The 25,497-nt window shown below is 40.0% G+C and overlaps 1 protein-coding gene across 4 annotated transcripts in view; it reads left to right on the forward strand.

The window, feature by feature from the left end:
• Positions 1-25,497, forward strand: part of LOC141103471 (uncharacterized) — a 277,006-nt gene that overhangs the window by 203,935 nt on the left and 47,574 nt on the right. For 3 of the 4 annotated variants that reach the window (XM_073593098.1, XM_073593100.1, XM_073593099.1), the window contains exons 4-5: positions 14,749-14,844; positions 21,790-21,968. In XM_073593098.1, coding sequence (XP_073449199.1) covers positions 14,749-14,844; positions 21,790-21,968 — 275 coding nt within the window. The remainder of the gene's footprint in view (positions 1-14,748; positions 14,845-21,789; positions 21,969-25,497) is intronic. The other variant, XM_073593101.1, reaches the window with a different exon arrangement.

Consider the following 25,497-nt stretch of genomic DNA (forward strand, 5'->3'; position numbering starts at 1 on the left):
AACTGACCACTGTGTATCATGAAATAGTGCTAAAATCTTGTGAGCCACAAATGGGTTAATGCCTTCAGTGTGAATAAATGAACCTAATTCAGCTGTACACACTAACCACGTTCCATACCGTGTATATGCCAAAAATAAATAAATATATGTGTATGTGCTAAAGGCTATAAATACGTGAACAAAGAATATAATAAATCTATACAATATTAAAAATTATTATAAATTATAAACAGTGTCACACACCTGTGAAGAAAGTGACTATAATCCACAATTGAATATATGAAAAATGGTAACATGCACCATGCAAAAAAATGTGAGAAAAAAAAAAAAAAATCCTTTAAATGATTAAAAAAATAGATAAGTGCTACTTGATAAATAAAGTGTCCGAAACCAATTCATACAAATGAATATATCTCAGTCCAAGCCATTCATAAGAGTATATAAATCAAAGTGCACAATAGTGTCCAAACAAATAGCAGGCAATCCTCATGCTGGTTTTTTTGAAAAAGTGCTAAATATTCCTCATGCTCTTCCTATGAGATGTGCACATTAAGGCATGCTGCAGTGCTCTCCAGTGACCCCCCCAATGGATAATGCGCTCACCTTAGAGCGTGTGACACAGTAGCTAAACAGTGTCAAAACACGCATTAGAGCCACTCCAGGGCTCACACAGGGTATGCTGGTGATCATCTGTATCTCGCTCAAATGGTGACATATATGAAAGAAAGGAGACTCATAGCATAATACCACCAGGAATTTATTTGAAAAGCCCTAAAAACAATCTGGGATCTCCCAGATGAAGGCACGTATACCCTGTGCCGAAGACGCGTAGGGGAGGGGCAGGACGGAGCTTTCTACACACAGACAGGCAGAGGATTGAACACCGCACCGCACGCCACAGGATTCATCTGTATTGCATGTTTTGGATAGGATGGTGCACTGACGCACCCAAGCATTGTGAGTACCCTCCTGGAGGGATTGTTTTTAGGGCTTTTCAAATAAATTCCTGGCGGTATTATGCTATGAGTCTCCTTTCTTTCATATATGTCACCATTTGAGCGAGATTCAGATCATCACCAGCATACCCTGTGTGAGCCCTGGAGTGGCTCTAATGCGTGTTTTGACACTGTTTAGCTACTGTGTCACACGCTCTAAGGTGAGCGCATTATCCATTGGGGGTCACTGGAGAGCACTGCAGCATGCCTTAATGTGCACATCTCATAAGAAGAGCATGAGGAATATTTAGCACTTTTTCAAAAAAACCAGCATGAGGATTGCCTGCTATTTGTTTGGACACTATTGTGCACTTTGATTTATATACTCTTATGAATGGCTTGGACTGAGATATATTCATTTGTATGAATTGGTTTCGGACACTTTATTTATCAAGTAGCACTTATATATTTTTTTAATCATTTAAAGGATTTTTTTTTTTTTTCTCACATTTTTTGGCATGGTGCATGTTACCATTTTTCATATATTCAATTGTGGATTATAGTCACGTTCTTCACAGGTGTGTGACACTGTTTATAATTTATAATAATTTTTAATATTGTATAGATTTATTATATTCTTTGTTCACGTATTTATAGCCTTTAGCGCATACACATATATTTATTTATTTTTGGCATATACACTGTGTATCATGGCTGCTGAGCCCTGACACCATGCTCAGTTTACGTGCCTCCGTCATCCGCAGCCCTGTTATCTGTCTCCTCTTTGCTCCTGTGTTCCCCTCCCCCCTCCTCTCCCTGCCTGTCAGCTCCTGATCCTCCCCTCCTGCTCTGAAAATAACAGTGTTTTCCTTCTATAGTTCTGTCTTTTATTCAACCGTAAGCTCCGCAGTGGATGTCATTTATAAAAATATGCTGTATAATAGCTTATTTCCGAGCACCGTTCGGCGCTCACATGACTGCCCGCTGGTCTCCTGCTCTCCTCGTCTCGGCTGGCGTCAGCCAAGACGAGGAGAGGTTTCCCAGCACCTTCCCCTGCAGCTATCACATCAGGAGAGAAGACCAGCGGGCAGTCATGTGAGCGCCAAATGGCACTTTGAAATAAGGTATTATACAGCAAATTTTTATAACTGACATTCACTGTGAAGCTTACTGTTATATAATAGATGGAACTAGAATAGTAAAAAAAATCACTTAACAGACACTTTAAGCTCTGGGGAACATTTCCTTGCAATTTTTCATGCAATGGGAAACTTCCCTTCAAAATAAATAATTTATTTGCCTTTAGTAAATCAACCCCATTGCGTCTATCAAATTTCTGAATGCATTTGGTATCATCCATAACACTTTTATAGCCCAATTTCTGCCAAAATGTTTGAGGGGGGTTCAATTCACAGAGCATCCATGTAAGATTGGGCACCATTTTCATTATATTGTGCACTGGATTTTTGTGCTGTCTAGGTGCTCTGCAAATAAACTAAATGTGTGCAGGTACCTGAAGGGAGTAACTGCATAAGTTTGCAAAATGTAATTCATCTACAGGTTTTTTTTTACTTATACGCTACAAAATTTCCCCAGAGCTTTGTGCTGTTAGCCAGCAAGATAAACTTGCTTTTATTTAGGTTTCTCTGGATGGCTAACAGGGTGAGTATTGTTTTTTTTTCTGGTGTGTAATCAAATGCTTCTGAGTCTCCTGAATATAAGAGTGACAGATTGCCTTGCAATCCATAAGTCCCAGTTGCTGGGATACATACATTTAGCATTATTCTCAACAGGTCAGGCAGATCCATGATGTGCATAGTCAAGAGATAAATTGGAAAATTACTTGTCATCTGATTTTTCCTATCTTCTAATTCACCCTAACTACTCTAGTCATTAGCAGAAAATATGGGGTTGCATGATAACATATTTTCTTGTTAGTTAAATTAAGTTAAAAGGAGCATCTTTAATTGTTTTAAGATCTATGGCTATGAAGATTTGGGGAGAAACAGAATTTTTGTTTTGAGTCATAAGTTCCATGAGTTCCATGTCTTCTATGAGATTGTAAACAGCAACCAAGACCAAGAAACTGTAGTATAAACTAACATGATTGCTTTTCTTTTTAAAAGGCGTTTATTCTTTTCTCTGTAGTAGTGGTTACGTCTATACAACTGTGAACACAACATTGGCTGTGTATAGGTACTTCAATCTAGACTGCACAGAGCCTAAAAAAAAAGGTTTTAATACTTAAACTTACATTCAAACAATCAAATATACACAACATACATGCACTGCTCTCTCCACTTATTATACAGAATGATATATATATCGACATTGTACTATGGTGGAAGACAGGTATATGTCTACTGATGCTTCATCAAGGACTACACTGAGAATTAGACATGTGTATAACAAAAAAAATCTGTTTAGTTTCGGATAGATTTGTTATGTTACTAATTTCGTTTCGTTATGGAATTCATTTAGTTTGGTTTCAGAATTTGTTTAGTTTCGGTAAATTTAGTTTTCGTTAAAATACGTTTCATTTATTAATTTTCTAAGGAATTCTAACTTTTCAGAACGATTAGAATTTGAATCAGTCAAAAAACAACCGATTCAAATTCTGTGTAAAGAAATAGCTGGTTGTTAAGCAGCAGGCCAGGAAGCCGGCCGCCCGCGTCCTTAACAACCATGAGTCATCATCTGTCAGCGGGCTTTCCCACTGACAGAGGAATGTGCATATAAAGAATGCCGGCAATAGAAAAATGTAAAAAAAATGGCGTAGAATGTACCCAATACCCATTCGCATATAGGGAAGGGGCGGGATCTGGGGGACTTCCAGATTCCAATAAGCCCCCCACCCGCAGACCCCGACAACCACAGCCCATGGTTGTTGGAAAGAGGCCCTTGTCCCCATCAACAAAGCACCCACCCCCCATGTTGAGGGCATGTAGCCTGGTATGGTTCGGGGGGGGGGGGGGACTCTCAGTCATCCTCCCCCCCTCCTGACCTGCCAGGCTGCATGCTTGGATAAGGGTCTGGTATGGATTTTGGGGGGATTTCTTCACACAGAATTTGAATCGATCGACCGTTTTTCGACCGATTCTAATCATTCTGAATAGTTGAAATTGGTTAGAAAACAAATAAACGAAACAAATAAATGAAACAGATTTAATGGATTTCAACTAAATTAGTTGCTAATCGCTACTTCTTTATTCGGAGATTCGGATACATCCGAATCTCAGAATAACAAAAAAAGTGTCCAAATTTGCATTCGGACTGAAACGAATTGCACATGTCTACTGACAATCATGGCGATGAAGAGTCAGTCAAATAGACTGCAGATATGTCCATTCAGGGTCACAATTTCTTAGACATCCCTTTGGGCCAGGCCCTGCCCATATTGATTATCTTATATCTTGGAAGTTCTTAATTCACTTGTTGATAGACTTGTAGAGTTGGGGAGCATCATTTTCCCAGTTAAGAAGAGTAGTCTTCATGGCTTGAAAGAGAATGAGTATGAACATAGTGCACATACAAGTATGAGCAATGAAATTATTTAGAATGCCCAAGAGACAAACTAAGAGGTCTTTAGTGACCCAAGTGTGTTTCTAGTGTAGTATCACACTTATTACACATTGGGCATAGGTCCCAGGTCCCATATGGAACAGTTTAGCTGGTGTATAATGTATAATTTATGGAAAATCAAGGATTTCTAAAGGGCACCAACATCCTATATTCTATTTAAGAAAGAGAAGGGAGCAAAATGGACTTTTGAGGTGCCAACAAACAATTATTTATTAAAATAAATATATTTTATTATACCAAATAAGTCTAAAACCATAATACATAAAGGACACAATAAAACAGTCCTGCCTTAAGACTCTCCCACAGCAGTAACATATACCTAACACATCAGTGAAGTAAGTAATATGCCATGTATTAAATAAGTAAAACTGAGGTGTGTTCTGTGGGTAGGCAGTCTTGCTTAATCTCAACGTGTTTTGGGGGGGTTTCCCGCTTTTTCAGGAGGTGATGAAATCAAGCTTTATGGGTCCAAACATCAAAAGGAAAGGTACAGCACAGTCAAAGGCAATTCATATCTCTCACTGGGGGCAGGTGTGGGTGTCTACACCTAATACAGTATATTCGTCTAAGCGCATAGTTAGTCTGGAATCGAGTGCAGTAAAATTATGAAATTCATCCATCATCAGGCTCAGTAACAGGAGTGACTTTCGAACAGCCAGATATCATCTAATCAAGAGTAGTCAAACACTTATCACCTAAATGTAATATCACATACGGCTGTCAAATTTACTAAGTTCTGCATGAAACTCGATCCTCAAGTATTTGAATCGGTTATTTGCAACTTGGATTGTGCAAATTAGGCATATGGTCATACAGGGACTATAGGAAAGGCAGTAGACTTATCCCATTCTACTCTCAGCCCTGAAGCATCCCCTAAGCCAGGGGTAGGCAACCTTGGCTGCTCAGGTGTGGTGAAACTACAAATCCCGTCATGCCTCTGCCTCTAATGCCAAGTACACATGATCGGACATTCCGACAACAAAACCGTGGATTTTTGTCCAAAGGATGTTGGCTCACACTTGTCTTGCATACACACGGTCACAAAAATGTTGTCGGAAATTCCGAACGTGAGAACGCGGTGACGTACAAGACATACGACAAGCCGAGAAAAAGGAAGTTTAATAGCCAGTGCGGCTCCTTTTGCTTGATTTCAAGCATGCGTGAGCTTTTGTGTGACGGGCTTGTGTACACACGATCAGACTTTCTGACAACAAGTGAAGTTGGTGCAAAATTTGAGACCCTGCCCTCAAACATTTGTGGCCAGAAATTCGGACAGAAAATGTTTGATGGAGCATACACACAGTCGGACTTTCCGACAACAAGCTCACATCGAACATTTCCCATCGGAAAGTCCGATTGTGTGAACGTGGCATAAGAGTCATGCCTCTGATTGTCAGGGTCTTGCAATGTCTCATGGGACTTGCAGTTTCATCAAAGCTGGAGAGCCGAAGTTGCCTACCCCTGCCCTAAGCCTTTCATAACCTGCAACAAGGCATGAAAAGAACACTCCAACCCATCTAAGTAGATTAATGTATCCTCTGCATACAACCAGAGCTTCTGCTCCAGGAGACACCAACAGGTGCCACCCAAGTCATAAAACTTTTTAATAGATAATGCTTGTGGTTCCGTGGTGACAGCAAACAGCTGTCAGCTAACATACACAAAGTTGAACTCTGGGAGAAAAAACTTTATCCTTGCAATGGGTCTCCCCACACGGCAAAGGGGTTAATTGCTTGTTTTGCCTAGGGGATGATGATAAGGAAATGTACAGTGCTTACCTTTTTCCCCACTGCTGCAGACATCCTTAGTGCTATAAGACTGGTCCCCCAAAGCCGCTTCTCTTTGCTTCCCAACTCATCAAGCTCTTTGAGATTGTCAGGAACAGTGCAAAACCAGCATTTCTGTATTGTACATAAGGTTGCCAAGGGCCTACCCATCACTCTGGAGGTCAGACAGTAGAGCAGCGTGTTGGCTGCTGGAGTAGGAAAGAGTAATGTAAATGTATTATCCTACTCATCATCCTCTAGATAGAAGGAGCAGTTAACTCTTGCAGTGGGGACCCTTTGCAAGGGTAAAGTTTTTTTAAATTATAGCTTTAAAATTATATTTCAGCACTTATATTGGCTTAACATGCCATAGCCCTATAATATTGATCTTACAATGAAACAACAGAACAAAGAACTTTGAAGCAAAATAAGGGGCACAACCCATCAATGCAGCCTGATCTGTTCCCATCTGCAGCCTCTCTATTGCCCATCATTTTAGCCTGCATAGTGCCCATCTGCAGCCTTGCTTTTGCCCATCATTGCAGCCTCACCTTTGCCAGATTGCACAGAGACGCAATCTCATGTGTACCTGGCACTCGCAGTCACTCACAGTCCCGCTCGGCTCCTATGATAGACAGAACAGTGGTCCAATGCCGGGCCAGGAAGCAGGACTGTGTGTGACTGAGCGCCGTGTACACAGGAGATTGTGGCTCTGTGTAATCTGGGGGTGCTCACCCTTTCCTTCCACTCTGAGGCAACCAGGAATCGGCGAATAACACACACCCACGATTTGTCCCTGATTTTCAGGGGGAAAAAGCGCGTATTATACACCGATAAACACGGTACATATATTAGTTATGCTATATTAAAAATACTGATTGGCAGCGTTGATGGACACTAATTGGTAGCACTGATGGGCACTGATATGTGGCACTGACTGGCAGCACTGATAGGCAGCACTGATTGGCACTGATAGGCGGCACTGATGGGCACTGATAGGCGGCACTGGTGGGCTTTGATTAGCAGCACTTATGGCCACTGATTGACACTGATAGACAGCACTGATGGGCTCTAATTGGTCAACACTTATGGGCACTAATTGCCACTGATAAGCAGCACTGATGGGCACTGATTGGCGGCACTGATGGGCACTGATAGGCAGCATTGATTAGCACTGATAAACAGCATTGATTGGCATTGATTGGCACTGATTGGCAGAATTGGTTGGCACTGGTCGGCAGCATTGATTGGCACTGATAAGCAGCACTAAATGACAGCACTGATTGGCACTGATAGATAGCACTGATTGGCACTGATAGGCAGCATTGATTGACATTGATTGGCAGCATTGATTGGCACTGATTGGCAGCATTGATTGCCACTGATAGGCAGCATTGGTTGGCACTGATTGGCATGGCAACATTGGTTGACACTGATAGGTAGCATTTGTTGGTACTTGGCACTGGTTGGCACTGATAGGCAGCATTGTTTGGCATTGATAGACAGCATTTTGTGTCACTGGTTGACACTGTTTGGCAGCATTGGTTGGCACTGATAAGTAGCAATGGTTGGCACTGGTTGGCACTCATAGGCAGCATTGATTTGCACTGATAGGCAGCATTGGTTGGCACTAGTAGGGACTGATAGGCAGCATTGGTTGGCACTGATTGGCAGCATTGGTTGGCAATGATAGGCAGCATTGATTGGCACTGGTTGGCACTGATTGGCAGCATTGGTTAGCACTGATAGGCAGCATTGATTTGCACTGATTGACAGCATTGGTTGGCACTGGTTGGCACTGATAGGTAGCATTGGTTGGCACTAATTGGCAGCAGTGGTTGGCACTGATAGGCAGCTTTGGTTGGCACTGGTTGGCAGCATTGGTTGGCACTAATAGGCATCATTGGTTGGCACTGGTTAGCACTGGAGGACAGATTAACTAAAGCTGAGCAAAATCTTTTCCAAAATGTTGATGTAAACTGTACACCTCTATCAGACACCACATCATTAAGATTTCCATGTAGTTTAAATACTTCTTGAACCATTAACTCTGCAGTTTGTTCAGCAGAAGGTACCCCTTTAACAAGTATCAAATGAGCCATCTTAGTGAGACGGTCGACAACGACCAAGATGGTGGTCGTTTTTTTTTGAGGGAGGTAAATCTACCACAAAGTCAATAGAAATTGACCCTCGCAAGCTTGATTGAACAGGGAGTGGCTGGAGCAACCCCAAAGAAGTAGCTCTGGGAATCTTATTGCGTGAACATGTCAGGCACAAAGACACATTGTGGTTGATTTACTAAAGGCAAATCCACTTTGCACTACAAGTGCACTTGGAAGTGCACTTTGAAGTGCAGTTGCTGTAGATCTAAGGTGAAGCTCTGAAATGAGGTGAAGCTCTGCTGATTTTATCATCTAATTATGTGCAAGCAAAAATGCTGTTTTTTATTTCCTTTGCATGTCCCCCTAGGATCTACAGCGACTGCACGTCCAAGTGCACTTTCAGTGCACTTTCAAATGCACTTGTAGTGTAAAGTGGCTTTGCCTTTAGTAAATAACCCCCATAGTGTTTGACATCTTTCTTCAAAAGAAACGTGACAAAAGTTCTTCAGTCTTAGAAACCCCAAAATGCCCCGCAAGTCATGAACCAACCTGAGGGTTTCAACCTGAGCAGATTCAGATACATAGACAATGTGCATGAGTCCAAAAGCCACTCTTGTACTCATGGTTAATATGAGGATGTAGAAGGATGATTGAGAAGTGAATCATTTCATACCCCTCCTTGAGGAGACTCAAGAATGTCTTGAAATTGTTATAGCTGCGTGTAGACAAACTGGCCCCCTCCTACAAATTCAAGCGCTTATGTTTTTGGTGAAGCACTGACTTTTAAAAATATAAAAAATATATATAACACACGTATATAGCCTATTTTAAGATTGAAGCTGCTACCAAATATACCTGCCAAAGGCTGGTGGATACAATTACAAACAGACAAAATGAATACATTCATCAAGACAGCGCTACATAACAGACAAGATTCCGCTGTCATAAGTGTGTTAAAAAACGGCATATAATAATATATAATATAATATAATATAATAATAGTCCACAGAATGATTGTTGCAACTATATAATCACTTCACATTGAAAGGTGTATAATAGTCCAAAGTCAGGAGATTGCTTGATTGCATCCTAGATGAAACCTTCTCACATCACCTCCACCCATGTGTATTTGGGGGAGTAAAAAATCCCCTATGAATCAGACTGTTACCAGACTCAGCTGGACAATTAGCTCCATACACCAGATCTTATATTGAATTCTGCTAATCCTGTTGCTGCTGGGAGGACGGGACACCCGCTTATAAGCAGAACAGAGGACTTGAAGGAATAATTTTTTCTACTTCTTGTCTGCAAAGGTGACACATCAACCAATGGGAGCTTGATAGTCAGTGCAGATCCTGCAGGCCTGCTTGTGAGCCCAGAGCACCTATCTTTGCATTGATGGGGGTCAGCAAATATTGACACTTTAGGTAGCGTCTGCCCTGGGCATGGCCCTGCCCACAGTTGACTACAAAGGGATTGTGGGAGATGAGCACTTTTCTGTTTTATAGCATGGAGTGATTCCTTGGAAATAGGGCATTTTATTAAAACAACTGACCTGCTCTTGGAAATTCCTGCTGTCTTACTTCCATTCCCAGGTCCTTTCCTCTCCTATTGCTGGTTTTCTTGATGAATTCTGCTACTTTTAGACTCAGTGGGTATATTGGTGAGCACAACTTTCATATTTACTCATTTTATTTTTTGCTTTAATAAATCTGAAGTGCTCAACCTTTTTTAGTACAACTGGACTTTTAATTATATTGCTAGGTTAGGGTAATTACCGTCATTTTTTCATTTTCTCTTTTTTACTTCTTGAATTTTTTTTACTTACTTTGACTATGTAAGTGATGTTATAATTAAAGTTTATAACTAAAAAATATATTATGTTGCACACAGTAGGCGATAATGTTAAGCTACAGGCTCAGTGTTAGTAATGTCACAAATTGACTTCTACTTCTTGTAGTGGTTAGTCATGCATTTGTATTCTATAAGACACAAAGGTTTTGTACGTGCTAATGCAAAAATTAAGAACCGTACATGAATTCATGCATGGCTATTTACATATTCAGATAGCTTCTCACATTGGGCTCCTCCGAGAATGTGTTTATCAAAGATGTAATTTCTGTTTCTAGTTGATTTGCCAGGCACGCTCTTTTATTTATTAAAGAGGATTTCCAGAAAGGGTAAATGTGTGGCAGAAAAGTGTCCTGTACACTTACTTCCATGGCGTGCTTTATAAGATTGCCCCTGTACTCACTGGGGGTTATTTACGAAAGGCAAATCCACTTTGCACTGCAAGTGCACTTGGAAGTGCAGTCACTGTAAATATGAGGGGTAAATCTGAAATTAGGGGGAGCTCTGCTGATTTTATCATCCAATCATGTGCAAGCTAAAATGCTGTTTTTTATTTTCCTTGCATGTCCCCCTCGGATCTACAGCGACTGCACTCTCAAGTGCACTTGCAGTGCACTTGTAGTGCAAAGTGGATTTGCCTTTTGTAAATAACCCCCAATGTGTTCTTGCTGCCTGCATGTTTCCTGTTTTTCTGCCCTTTTTGGGGTAATGGAGAAATTGCAATAGACTTGCTTTGGGGTTGCCTACTTTAATAAAAAAAAAGGCAAAGCAGACAGAAAGGAACACGGTGCACAGGTAGCGGACCAAGATATCAAAGTGACAGATCTTACAAAGAATGCCATGTATGTAAACACAAATGTAACTGTGTCTATAGCAAAGCTATTATGGGACTGGAGTAAGATAAACAAAGGATTGACACCAGGCAGGCTCTCCTATGGAAGTAGATTTTATTTTCGTATGGCGAGCAAACTGGAAACAAGCAATTCAGGCCATTTGAAAGAGTGTGGGCCTGCAGACCTTTTTTTATAATAATTTGAACAATAGAATCACGTGTTTTCTTGAATTATCTCCAAAAATCAGATCATAATGCTCCACCCTCTACTTGTATGAAGCCAACCATAGATGATGCGATTTTCTTTCCTGGGTTGCAGGAAAGGAAGTTGGTGGATTCCCCAATCTGCACAGTCAGTGTGAGCTACTGTGTTCTCCTGGCAGGGGGGGTAGGGGGTAGCTGTTCTTCCAGGAGAACACACAGTGGTTTTTACTAGCAGCTAGAGATGCTGGTAATAATCACATGAAAAATCCAACATGCTGGTTTTACCCAAGCTGATCATTCAGCCAACTTGGGTACAATCAGCCTGACCATACATGGTTTGAATCTCAGCCGGTTCAGAAGGGTTCAGATTCGAATTGTCTATGGCCGTTTTAGTCTTTGCCAAGGACAGTAGATAGCTCTTCTTGCCTTGATTAGACTCCTTCATATCAAGGATAGAAGGCAGCTGTCTTGGCTTTGGGCCTATTGTTCCTTATGCCAAGGTCAGAAAAACATGATGGTGAAAAGTCATTTTCAGGCACATTTATGGCTCTGTCATCGAACTTTTGGTACCTTGATGTATATATATAGGTAGAATAGGTATATAGATAGAATAGGTATATAGGTAGGATATATATATATATATATATATATATATATGTATGTATGTATATATATATATATATATATATATATATATATATGTCCTACATGCTATTTATTATTACAACTCACTATATAGATATTATCTGTGTATATAACACTCTAAATATGTGATGTTTCATCTATAAATCCGAATCATAAAGATATATCATATCTATATTTATGAATATTGGTATTATATTGAATACATATAACTACAGCTATTGATTACACAAATATGCACTAACTGTGCATTATCAAAATGCAAGATTGATCAGTTTAATCCTTATTCTCAATTTACTATAATACTTTACTATTATAATAAGGTATATTCAGAATGTATCTTGTGTGCTAAAAATTAATTATGCAAAACTATGTAGCTGACTTAAGAGCAATACAGTGTTTGTGAAGCTTGTGTTCTCTGTGAAGGACACTCTGTGAACAACAATTAAAATACAGAAAAATAACTTTTTCCTCTATCTAATACACCTTAAAATGTAAGTATAGTTCAAATCATAAAGCGATCTAAAGTGTAAGGTCATATATTAATTTCCACATTGTATTTCAATTTTATTTAGCCTACTCCTATTAAGCGGAACAATTTTGAAGTTTGTAAACTTACTTTGTGAAGGTCTCCACACATTTACTTCTTTAAATTCTGTGGCATTAATTCATTAGGCCTTTTAGCAGGCACTGCTGGTCACAGCTTTCACAGAGCCTGCCTTCTGAACTACAGAGGGGGTGAGAGAAGGGGTTTCTGGAGGCGGAATCAGAACAGGAATCACTGCTTGTGGACAGCAAGGTACCATGGGATATATAGTCTTTAGACATTGAAAGGAAACAGCAGAGGAGAAGCTGCAAAGCATGCCGGGGATCCGGGAGCACAGGCAGCACTCACAATAAGGAGATTTTTTTTTTAAGTAAGCTTATATTGGATTGTCAAATATAACTATTGTTTGTATTGCTATAACAATGCTGATGAAAAAAATAGAAAGTGTATGCTGCAACCATAGAACTTCTTTAAATGTACAGAGGTTTGTTTGATTAGTTTACACACTGATTTATGAAGGTGACAATAGCATTTGAAAATTAAATATGAATGAAATACAAATGTACATGTCAACTGCACTATGCTCTCAGTAAACAATAGAGATCCTGGATGGCTGCACTCCAACAGATCCGCTTTATTGATATGATACAATTCCAACAGGCAGAATCACATGTAGTGGGGGAACAAAAGCAAGGTTGACACGTTTTGCGCATTAGCGCTCCTAATGTGCAAAACATGTCAACCTCGCTCTTGTTTCCCCACTACATGTGATTCTGCCTGTTGGAATTTTATCATATCAATAAAGCAAATTTGTTGGAGCGTGACCATCTGGGATCTCTATTGTATACTGTGCAGTAAAAATGTGCAGTAAAAATGCACACAAACAGTTATTAAAATCCTCCGCAGACACACACAGCAAGCAGCATGAGCTGCTTGCTGCTGAAGAATAGTAAAGTATTGGCGCTCGAGCTGTGTACAAGAAGTATTTGTACATTATTTGGATACATATGATATCAATAGCTCTTCTGTACTCCAGCGCCTCTCTCAATTTAAGCTGAGTATACACGGACCTCAAATCGGCCAGCTCAGCAGGAACTGTCTGAATTTTGCTGTGTGTACCTCTATCTGTTCAACAGAAGCTGGAATGGTCCTGCCAAAAAACAGCAGTCAATCAGCGCTTGCAGCCAATGGCTACAGCAACGATCTGTGTATTCTGCCTGGGGAAGTCCCCATTCTCCGAATACAATAGTGCGATAGGGGAGGTCCCTGCATCCACATCACTTGTGTGGATGTGGGGATCTGTCAGGTTTTTTTTCTTTGTTCAACCCGCTGCTTTACATGGACAGGTGCAGCTAAGCAAGTTTGCATTTTTTATTCATACTTCATTTACAGTTTACTCTGAACTGCTTGACCTGTAAGGCTTTTAAAGTGTTGCCTATGGACAGTGTTGGGTTCCATAGTTTTTCATAGTTTTGCAGCCGCACACAGTTTTTAGTCCTGAAATATTTGATATCTATTTACTTGACACAGCCTCATATTTTATATTTTACCAACAAAGTTAGGATTGTAATAGGTCTGGGTGCACTAAAATTTATTTGAGTATATTTTGTACTGAAAATAAAGATTTGATAAACAGTAACACAACTATCTTGTTACATAAAAATTGCAACTATCACCATTTTATTTTACAGGGTGTTTACTTTTGGATATATGTCATGTTTTTGTTTTTTTTAAGTGTGTGTTTCATGTACAGAAAATTAGAATTTTATATGTGTATGTGTGCACAAAATGAAAATAAAAGGCTCTGGCAGCAAAAGGGTTAAATCTAAATGAAAAGTAATTTTCAAGCACATTTTGTACAAGTACTGTTGCAATATATGTCTTGACCTTAGATTCTCTTTGCATAGTGGGACAGATATATACTGACATATATGCAGTTGGTCTGACTCTTTTGCCACTGAATTTCTGTCTTTTTGTTCAATAATAATTGATTTCTTTATGCTGGAAGGCACATGTGTCTCTAACACTTTGAATGCTGTCCTGTCCTTATAGGAACAAACTTGTGAAGCAAATTGTTGTTAAAAAAATGAAAACAATGAATTATGAAATAGTGTGAAAATAATGTTATAATGGTTTTATATTTTTCTCTGACACAAATATAATGATAATTATTGGTTATATTGGAAGGTACCTAGCTTGTTTGAAGTTTTTAGAATAGCCATATTCATGGATTTGGACAAAACACACATCTGACTTATGAACTCAGTATGTGAACCTCTTTTGGCAGGATGTTTGGGGTTTTCCAGCTTTTCATCCATACCCTATGAAAACACAGCTTCATGGTAGCTCCAGTTCTTCAAGAGGTCAAACCAGGAGTGGTAAGGTAGGCGAAATAGACATCTGACCCTTAATGCAGAACTAGCTAAAAATATAAATTACAACTTATATAAAGCCGAACTCCAGCTTGGCACAATGTAAGTATACCCTTTCATAGCTGATTGACCGCTGGGAAAATTTGAAATCTCTGTAGTAGTCAGTACTACTGCAAAGATAGTTGCGATCTTTTGGTCCTGCTCAGGTTCTCTGTGAACAACTGCCCCAATGCACACTGACCACAAGGGGTACCTTGCATTTTTATCAATGGAAACATGGAGTTCTTTGATTGGACGAGGTGGAAAGGAGGGGCAGCGATATCACAATCTGTGAAATCAGACAATGCCTTGTATTTTTATTGAGAAAAATACAAGGCATTTCTATGAATAGGGTTCATGCTGAGTTATGGACCCCCAGAGGTCAGTGTGCAGTGGGGCAGCCACTCTCATAGAACTAAATTGTGACAAGCTGGACCAATGTAAGTATGTAATACAGAACATTCTCGGAGTTCAGCTTTAAAGTTAACTGGCACCCTCCACAGCAGCACATACAGCTTTTTATAATGATTTTTCCCTATTTCCTGTGTCATCATATCCATTTCCCTTTTGTGGGCTGAGAAAAAAGAGAGAGCAACATGAAGACATTTTCAAGTCGGTGCCCCCCCCAATTATCCATACCAGGTCCTTTTCTTTGTTCCAGGGTGTGGAATGGAGGGGAACTCCAAAAAAAACACGAATATTCATAGTAGCAGACCTCCATGATGACATGAGAGTCCAAAATGGATAACAAAGGGAAGTCCCATGCACAAAAACAGTGTGGGGTCCTCCACAAAATCCATACCAGACCCTTATCCAAGCATGCAGCCTGGCTACCCAAGAAAGAGAGGGGGCAGCAAGCATGAGGCCAGGCCACATATCCTCAACATTGGAAGAGCACCTTGCCAGGGGTGCTTCCCTTGCAAAGCACCTTGACCCCATCTTAATGAGGACAAAGGCCTATTCCCTCATTTCTGGCCTAATAGATGTGGGAGTCTGTGGGGGAAATTTTTGGAATCTAAAAGCATCCTTTAACATTAAGATATAAGGGGGCCCCCAAATACAGCAGGTAAAATAAGTATTGAACATGTCACCATTTTTCTAAGTAAATATATTTCGAAAGGTGCTATTGACATTAAATGTTCACCACATGTCGATAACAACCCATGCAATCTATACATACAAAGAAACCAAAACAAATAAGTTGATAAATGAAGTTATGTGTAATACAATTGAATGACACAGGGAAAAACTATTGAACACACTAACTGAAATTATTTAATACTTCGTAAAAAAAATTCTTTGTGGGTAATGACGGCTTCAAGATGCCTCCTGTATGGAGAAACTAGTCACATGATTTTGACCTATTCTTACAGTCTTCAAATGGGCCTCCTCTATGAACTCTGATCTTTAGTTCTTTCCATAGATTTTCTATTGGATTCAAGTCAGGTGACTGACTGGGCCATTCTAGCAGTTTTATATGTGGAGAATGTAGTGGCATTTGCAGGTCAGCAGGAGCTGTGGATAGTGTCTGCATTATTTTTTTTTTTCACGTTCACTTTTTTTGAAGTTACTGTATATAAATATGACATACACTATATTACCAAAAGTATTGGGACGCCTACCTTTACACGCACATAAACTTTAATGGCATCCCAGTCTTAGTCCATAAGGTTCAATATTGAGTTGGCCCACCCTTTTGCAGCTATATATATTTAGGAGTGTGCCTATGGGAAAGTTTGACTATTCTTCCTGAAGCGCATTTGTGAGGTCAGGCACTGATATGGACAAGAAGGGCTGGCTGACAGTCCCCGCTCTAATTCATCCCAAAGGTGTTCTATCGGGTTGAGGTCAGGACTCTGTGCAGGCTAGTCAAGTTCCTTATCCCCAAACTTGCTCATCCATGTCTTTATGGACCTTGCTTTGTACACTGGTACACAGTCATGTTGGAACAGAAAGGGGCCATCCCCAAACTGTTCCCACAAAGTTGGGAGCATTCAATTGTCCAAAATGTCTTGGTATGCTGACGCCTTAAGAGTTCCCTTCACTAGAACTAAGGGGCCAAGCCCAACCCCTGAAAAACAACCCCACACTCTAATCCTTCCTCCATCAAATTATTTGGACCAGTGCACACAGCAAGTTCCATAAAGACATGGATGAGCAGGTTTGGGGTGAAGCGGTCGGTCTTGTAAACTAGCATTCATAATGGAGAATTAACATTCCTGACATGGCAAATTATGAAATCTCCAAATGCATTGCACAATTCTCTTCTTCTTTAATGGGATAAAAATGAAGCTGCTTTGCTGGTGATACTGATGGAGTTATTGCAAACACATTTTCAAAGGCTTTTTTTTTTTTAGTGATATCAAGAATAATATTATTATGCTTTTTTTTTTTTTTTTTTTTTTTATTTGGCCAAGTTACCACAACACCATTATCCCCTAGTTTTTAAGATCAAAGATACAACTATGTTGGTGTCCCTTGTCAATTTTACATTGTATTTTTTAAAATGCAACTGCCTACTACCAAACTGTCATTTGAAGTAAAACACATAGCCAAGTATTATTCCTACACAATATTTTTATTGTGCATTAAAAAAAGAAAACAAAAAAAAAAAATAGACATGCTATCTGCCAATAGAACTTAACCAAAAAGTGCATTCTATGCATCCAAAAATATAGAAAATATACAAAATCAAATCATTATTCAACCAAAAAAATTATGTCAAAGCAATAACTCCAAGGCCCATAATAAATAACACGTTATCTCCTCCGATTCCACAACATGTCTAGTTGACGAATGGCCGTTCAGAAATGAACTGAAAAGCACGAAATGAAAAGCGCTAAATGAAAAACATAAAAAGAAAAGCGTGAATCAACACTCACCAAGCTTCCACTAACACGAAATTAGAAGAAGGAGCCCAAAGGGTGGGACTAAAGAGCTGAAAAACCACGTAGTACGTCTAGTACGTCACTATGTTAGTAATTGTTGGCCAACAATTGTGTGGCCGTGTGCAAAACAAGTTTGAGCCAACGCCCTCTGGACAAAATTCCAAGGTTTTGTTGGCCAACAATCTGATTGTGTGTACGAGGCATTAGACTGGGATGCCATTAAAGTTTATGTGCGTGTAAAGAGAGGTGTCTCAATACTTTTGGTAATATAGTGTATGTTGATGTCCATTGTGGAAAAATGCAGACATGCTGCATTTTTCTGCACTGTAACACACATTATCGTTGCGCTGTGGTGTGAACAAACCATTGTTTTCTATATGTCCTTGCAGAGACCTGCTTTTATCATGTAAAGAAGTACGCAGGTATTTGTACCCGCAAGCACTAAAGATACAGGGCAGCCAAACATGAAGATTTTAATTTTAAATGTATTCAGGAGACACGCTGCTTTTTTGACTTTAGCATATCTGCATGACAGTTCTTCTTTAAACATTACATTTTATGTACTTTTTCCATGCAAAATACATCTTGCGCCTTAAAATACTATACTAATTCTAACATATTTGAAAGTATAATTATTTTTCTTGGCTACACTGACGAGTTCTAAAAATGAAATGACCACATTCGAGTTCGCAAGCTGTGACAACAATGAGCAAAAAATACACCTAATGACAGAAATTCAACACTGCTCGTAATGTATAATATTGCATTTAAATAGATTTAAATGCATGAGTTCCTATTTTCAGTGCTATAAATGAATGATTAATATTCAGTAACTAATGTAAAATATTCATGAAAGCATCTCTGCATGCCCAGAATATGCAAAACCACAAGCAGACACTTTTAGATCACAGCGATTTGTGGCAAGATCAGTCTTGAGATGTTGTGTCTGGATCGCTGTAAAGCTTTTAGCACAGTTCATGCTGGCACCCAATGAAAAATAATATATGCCTCTGTAGTGTTGTTTAGGGTGACCAAGCTCATTAAAAATGTAAGGCTTCTTTGAAGTTATAGGAAAGATTTCATTTCAACCTTTAAAGGAGAACTCCGGGCAAATATATAAAAACACCATGTGATTTATTTATGTATTCCTTAAAAAGTCTTAAATTTCATTTTTCGTTTTGTTTGCTAATCAGTTAAGATCTGTTTATAATGAGTTTTCACACACTTTTCAGTGGCATAGTCTGCTTTGCAAGCTGGTGGGTTAAGTAGTTCTCAAGGGCAAGTAAGCATTGGCATGGGGATGATGATACTGAGGATCTGGGGCCAAATTTCTATCACTTGAGTCTTTAGGCACACAATTTTGGACCACCCCTATGCTTCGATCACCTCTATTACTCAAAACATTTTTCAGGGGAATTCCAACAGCCCTAACAACATTCTCCTGGTGGTAGTTCCCTTAAAAACTACCTGCACCTAATTCGGGCAAGCATTTGCATCAGCGTAACATTACCAACACGTGTAGCAAATTCAAGTAGTTCATACTACTGCCACTTTATGAAACAGTCACTGTGGCAGTGACTAATTCTTAAAGTGGATGATCAGTCATTTTTTCAACTTTCCATCTATTAAATCCTCTGCCCTTGTTGTTTTAACTTTGGATAGTAAAAAAAAAAAATTCTGCCAGTAAATACTTTATACAGCTCACTTCCTGTTTCTTGTCTAGAAAAAAGTCTAGGCTTATGACATCATGCACAGCTCTCTCTCTCACTCTCGTGGGAGTTTGCCAGGAAGGGAGGGGGGGTGAGTCATAAGAGGGCCAATGAGAGCTGCATAGCTGGAGGTGTGTGTCTGTGTAAATCCAGGAAGTGAACAGGCAGCAGCTTCAGCTGCCCACAATTAAAATGGATGCAGCCAGACTCAGTGGAGGGAGATTTCTGCAGCATATTAGGCAAGTACAGAATCACAGTATATATATAAAATAATATGCAAAGTGGTTGGAGGGAAGCTTCAGAATGGCAAAGATGTTTTTATTACAAATTATGTGAGCAGACTGCAGTTCCTCTCTAACAAATTACAGCTGTTCTCACTTTAGGAAAATAGTGGTAATTACTGTAAGTCCAACTCTAAGCTCGCGTACGGAGATACGTCAGTACTGGGCTTAGAAGCTGTCATGTATGGGACAGCTTCCCACACAGGCCTGTACCCCTTGCCTCATTTAACTGTTACCTGGGAGATTCCCTGGGTGAACGCTAAATGTAATGAAAATGGCTGGGGATACCGGTGATGTCATTATCCAAATGTGACCAAGACCCTTAATTGAAAAATGACTTTTCACTGAGTGGGCAGAGCCTGATGGGGAACTGAGCGATTAGTTCTCTGTCAGGTCTAATTCTAAAGGATACTCTAAAGGATATCTACAAAATTCCCGTTTATTTGTAAATAAACCTTTATGAGATTTCTGTATTTTTGCTGCTGATAGCAAAAAACTAAGCGGTTGATAATGATACAGGGAAAAGCCACCTCTTGCCTCTGCCGCTTAGGGCTTGTTTGCATTGCATTGTCATTTGAGCTGCTAGACATAAGCAGAACATAAAAAAATGTTTTGTTTCATTTTAGATAGATTTATTATGCTACTAATTTTGTTTTGTTGCTTCATTTCAGAATTTGGTTAGTTTTGTTTATTAATTTTCAAATGAATTCCAAATTTTTGGAATGATTCGGATCACCGCATCCTTAACAACTGATGACTCATCAGCTGTCAGCGGGCTTCCCTGCTGAGAGCCAAAATGTAAACAAAAGAATGGCAGCAATATAAAATTCAGAAGAAAAACAGCATGAGGTCCCCCCCAATCCACTCCAGGCCCTTCGGGCCCCCCAAAATTCATGCCAGGTCCTTTATCCAAGCAAGTAGCCTGGCAGGTCAGGAAAGGGAGGGGGTGCTGTGGGTGAGGATCTTTATCCTCAGCCATTAGCTGAGAGTGCGGAGCTGGAGCCATTCGGCAGACCTTTTTTGGTCATAACCCTTTGACAGAAGCCTTCTGATGGACCGGCTGTTGTACACACGGGACAAATTTTGACAGGTTTCTATTGAACCGGCCGATGTCACCCGACAGTAAGGGTGTGACAGGCTCAGCTGTCATTCAACATCTCAGAACATTACTATAAGTAATAATAATGTTTTCTACAACCTAACCTCCTTACTAAGGCTATATGTAATAATGACTCCGACTTAATAATATGGTCACATGGCTCCAGTAATGTGGGTGAGCACTTAAAGGAAATGTGTGGTGGTATTTTAACTTGCTTTCCTTGTTATGTTGTAAATAGAAAATAACATTAAAAATCTTTTTTTAAGTTTTATTCAGGTATTTTTGTTGATGATAGCAAGTGCTTGATAATGATACAGAGAGAAGCCACCCTTTGCCTCTGCCACTTAGGGCTCATTTGCATAATTAGTATGCATATACGGTAATTATTTTGTGTATTTTTTAGTTAGGTGGTGGAGTTTTAGTTTCCTTTAACATGTCTTCCAAAGACAGACCATGAGTTTCAGAAAAGCCATTGTGTTCTCCTGGCAGAGGGTGGGGAGGCAGGGGAAGCTGTCCCCGCCGGGAGAACACAATGATGATTTGTATCGGCTATAATAACCGCTAGCAATAATCACATGTAAAATCCGACAGGCTGGTTGTACCCAAGTTGATTGATTGATCAACTTGGGTACATTCAGCCTTACCATACATCGTTCGAATCTCAACCAGTTCCTGCTGAACTGGCCAAGATTCAAACCATCTATGACCGACTTAAATTTCAAACTGCAAGTTACACATTGAACTGAATTACCTGTCCCAGTCACCAATACCCTAAGGCCCCATACACATTGGCTTAAAAAACATTGCTTTTACAGGTGTTTTGTGTTACAGTGCCTTTCCTATCTCTTTCCTTAGCAATATGTTGTTTTTGCAATGCTATTGGTACTCTTCAATAGCACTTTTTAATAGCTTAAATCCTTTAATCTGTTTTTTCCTATAGAGAGTGCAGTCAGCACTAAAGCACAATAATTCTGCACAGAACCAAAGCAGGCATATATCTGACCAAAATAAGGATTTGGGAAGTCTGGGTAGCCAGGTGACTTTAGGTCTAATGCTGAACGCTATAAGGACTGGATTGAAGCAGAATCAAATCAGAGTTATGCTTGGGCAAGATAACAGGTATGTAATATATTTATCTCTGTTATGTTAGAAGATTATCAAATGGAAGTATAAGTAAGAAAAGCTAGAATATATACTGTATACTGTACCAAGCAAGAGCATTAAAGATCATCAACATCACCATCAGTATCATCATTCTTACAACTGTCTTGTCAATGTAGTCCAGATTTCCCTTTACCTGGCTACAGACTCTGTCTTCTAAGTTACCAATTGATATATGTTGATTATAGAATAAAAGAACCGCGCTAGAAAAAATTGTATCTTAAATCAAAAAACAGCAGTAAACAGTGCGACAACACAAAAAGTCCAATAAAAAATAAAAAACTGCGCTAAAAAAGAATAAGTGTCCAAAAGATTTATCAGTGGGCATCAAACAGAGGCGCTAAGGATCTCCCAAACACCGTGATGTAAAAACAATATATAGTGAGGTGCCCGACCACCGTGGCTGTAAATTGCGCTTACCAAACAGCAAGCAGTATGAGCAGATGGCTTACAACCCAGCCCGGGCCTTTTGAGTGTAGTAAATACTTCCGCTTTCTCCCGGCTCCGATCACCGTTCCCTCAGTACATCTATACCAAAAAGAAAGAAAGAACAAGAGAACTGGCCATAGTGTAGTATATCTGAGTATCACATATGGACACTTAGTTGCAGCGAACACCCTGATGTGCACGTAAAACAAAAGTGATGACCCGATCACCGTAGCTGTAGAGTGTGCTTACCAACTCGCAAGCTTTAAACGCAGATGACTTAGAACTCAACCTGGAATTTTTAGGGATGATAATAGGAAGTAAGGATGTTCACTCACTACAGCCAGGAGATCCATTTCAATTTAAAAGGTAATGTCGCGCAGTTGCATATAAAAAATCTTTTGGACACTTATTCTTTTTAAGCGCAGTTTTTTATTTTTTATTTGATATATGATGATAGAACGAAGACTTGACTATCAATTGATACGTGATGGTGGATGGAAAAGTTGACTACCAAATTATTGTTCTTGAGATTGATGTGTAAACATGCACATATGTATTGATTAAAACAATAAGGTAAATAATTATGGTTGGCTTCACAATTCCAAGACATTTCTTCCTCATGATTAGTTATTCTAAAGTTGTCCCTGCAAGTTCCAGAGTAACCAAGCATACAACCATCTTCTGACCTGTGCTGAGGAAATAACAAGGCTGTCAATGCTGACCTCTTCCTCTAAAAATGCAAAAAATGTTTTAGGTCAGTGATCATGTGCTTGATCATTGACCAAGAAGAAGAAGAAAAAGAAGTCAGCAGTGAATCCAAAAACGGCCTGCTAACTAGTATTTTTCAAAGGAAGGAAGAAATGGCATCCTACATATTTGTAAGTGGGGTTTCGTGGCGGGCTAGATTTGGCGCCAGGAGCACAAGTCCCTACCCCTCTCCTGTTCTGTTGGAACACTGCCTTCCCCTGCTAAGGCCAAACCCTCCGCTATCTTGTGCCAGAAGCCTCCACATGATATTCCCTGCCATTGACCTTTACTTCCCAAAAGGAAGGAATGTCCACACAAAAGTCGTTTGCTGCTCTTGGAATGGATGGATGGAATTTGGAAATGGCATAACAACCACATCACATCAACATACATTCCAGAGTCACTTGACATCACACAGTTAACCACATTTAGTGGATGGTCTGCAATAGTCACTTGTGAAAGCATATGCAGCACTTTGGCAGCCATCTCCCACTAACAGTCTCTTCTCCACCCTAGGCTTTTTGAAATCTGCCCTTGCCCCCTCCTCCAGATGGGACAGAAAGACTACAGTCGTCTCTTCCTGAGTGCAGGTCTATCCCTTCTGGCCTTCTGCCCTATCCAGGTCCTACACATGCTGGTTACATCAACCAAGGTGTGGGGTGTTTAGCTCTCATGCCCCAAGTGCTCTTGTGCTCCTCCCATCCTGGATTATATATGGTCTCTGACTCACCCATGACATCACTACAAGAGTGATGGTAATTACTTGCTTATAACTTTCCTCTATAAAGGCTATAATTGGAACAAATCCATCTAGTGGCCTGCTCCTGCTTACATACTTCTCTCATTTCTGTCTATGGACATGCTTCTTTTCATTTCCAAGGTATTCCGAAGCTGTGTGTGAGATCAACAGGTGAATTTAGTAAGGGTTCATTGTATATTTACGGGAATGGAGTCTGTATAGCAACCCACAACAGCCAGATATCTCTATATTGTAGTTCGATGTTGATTAAAAGGCATATTTTTATTGGAGGCTGTGGGTTAATGCACTTTTCATTAACCCATTGCTTTTTAAATGCTTTTTTTTTATTTCCACAACTTTATTAAATAAACTTAACAAACTTTTTAAAATGCTATTTATTACTAGTGCTGGGTGAATGGTTCGGGTAGAGCAAAAGTTCGGCCTGAACATCGCCTGTTCACCCGTATGGCGAACACCCGAATTTGCAGGGTGTTCGGCTGAACGCCCTGCAATGCACTGCGCATTGCACAGTTCATTCTGTGCCCTGATTGGGCAAAGCTTTTCCCAATCAGGGCGCAGTGACTAGCTGGTTGTTAAAAAACAGGCCAGCAGCTGTGTCCGTAATAACCGATGAGTCATCAGCTGTTAACGGGCTTCCCCGCTGACAACTGAATAAAAAAAAAAAAAAAATATTGCCAGTAATTAAAATGTGATAAGAAAAACTTAAAGGGGGCTTCCAGATTCTGGTAAAACCTCTGCCTGTAGACCCCCACAACATGGGGACAAGGTGCTTTGGGGTGGGGGGGGGGGTCAGAACCCCCTGCCCCAAAGCACCCACCCCCCATGTTGAGGGCATGTAGCCTGGTATGGTTTTCTACACTGTTGTTTTTTTTTTTTTTGTGGAGTCCCCCTTGAAATCCATACTAGACGCCGATTTTTTAAACATTTTTCTATTGCTGGTAATGGTATTGTATTGCCAGCAATAATGTAATTTCATGCATTTTTTTTTCTTTAGTAATGTAATTTTAGCTGCAGCCTGTTCTATACATGCTACAGATGCGCCATTTTACAGGCAGACCAGAGGGACCCCCAGGCACTATATTTAAATGAATTTTTCATTTGTATTGTTGCACTTTAAACATTATTAAAATCACAGCTCCTGAAAAAAAGATATTTATTTATTTTTTTAGCATTGATACATGTCCCCCAGGGCAATAAACAGGACCCCATATCCTTTTTATGGCCAATAACTTGCATATAAGCCTTCAAAATGGGGACTTTTGATTTTTCAAGTTTGGGTCCCATAGACTTTATTAGGTTTCGCCATTTGGGTCAGAACTTCTCTGTTTGGTAATTCTGGTGTGAACAGAACAGGGGGGTGTTCAGCCCATCTCTATTAACCACTTGCCGACCGCCGCACGACGATGTACGTCGACAGAGCGGCACGGGCAGGCAAAAGGACTTACAGGTACGTCCTTGCCTGCCCGCGGGTGGGGGGTCCGATCGGACCCCCCCGGTGCCTGCGGCGGTCGGCAAATCTCCCCCGGCGATCGGTGGTGAGGGGGAGGCCAT

The sequence above is a fragment of the Aquarana catesbeiana genome, linkage group LG07 (genome assembly GCF_042186555.1).
Source record: "Aquarana catesbeiana isolate 2022-GZ linkage group LG07, ASM4218655v1, whole genome shotgun sequence".
Classification (NCBI taxonomy): Eukaryota; Metazoa; Chordata; class Amphibia; order Anura; family Ranidae; genus Aquarana; species Aquarana catesbeiana.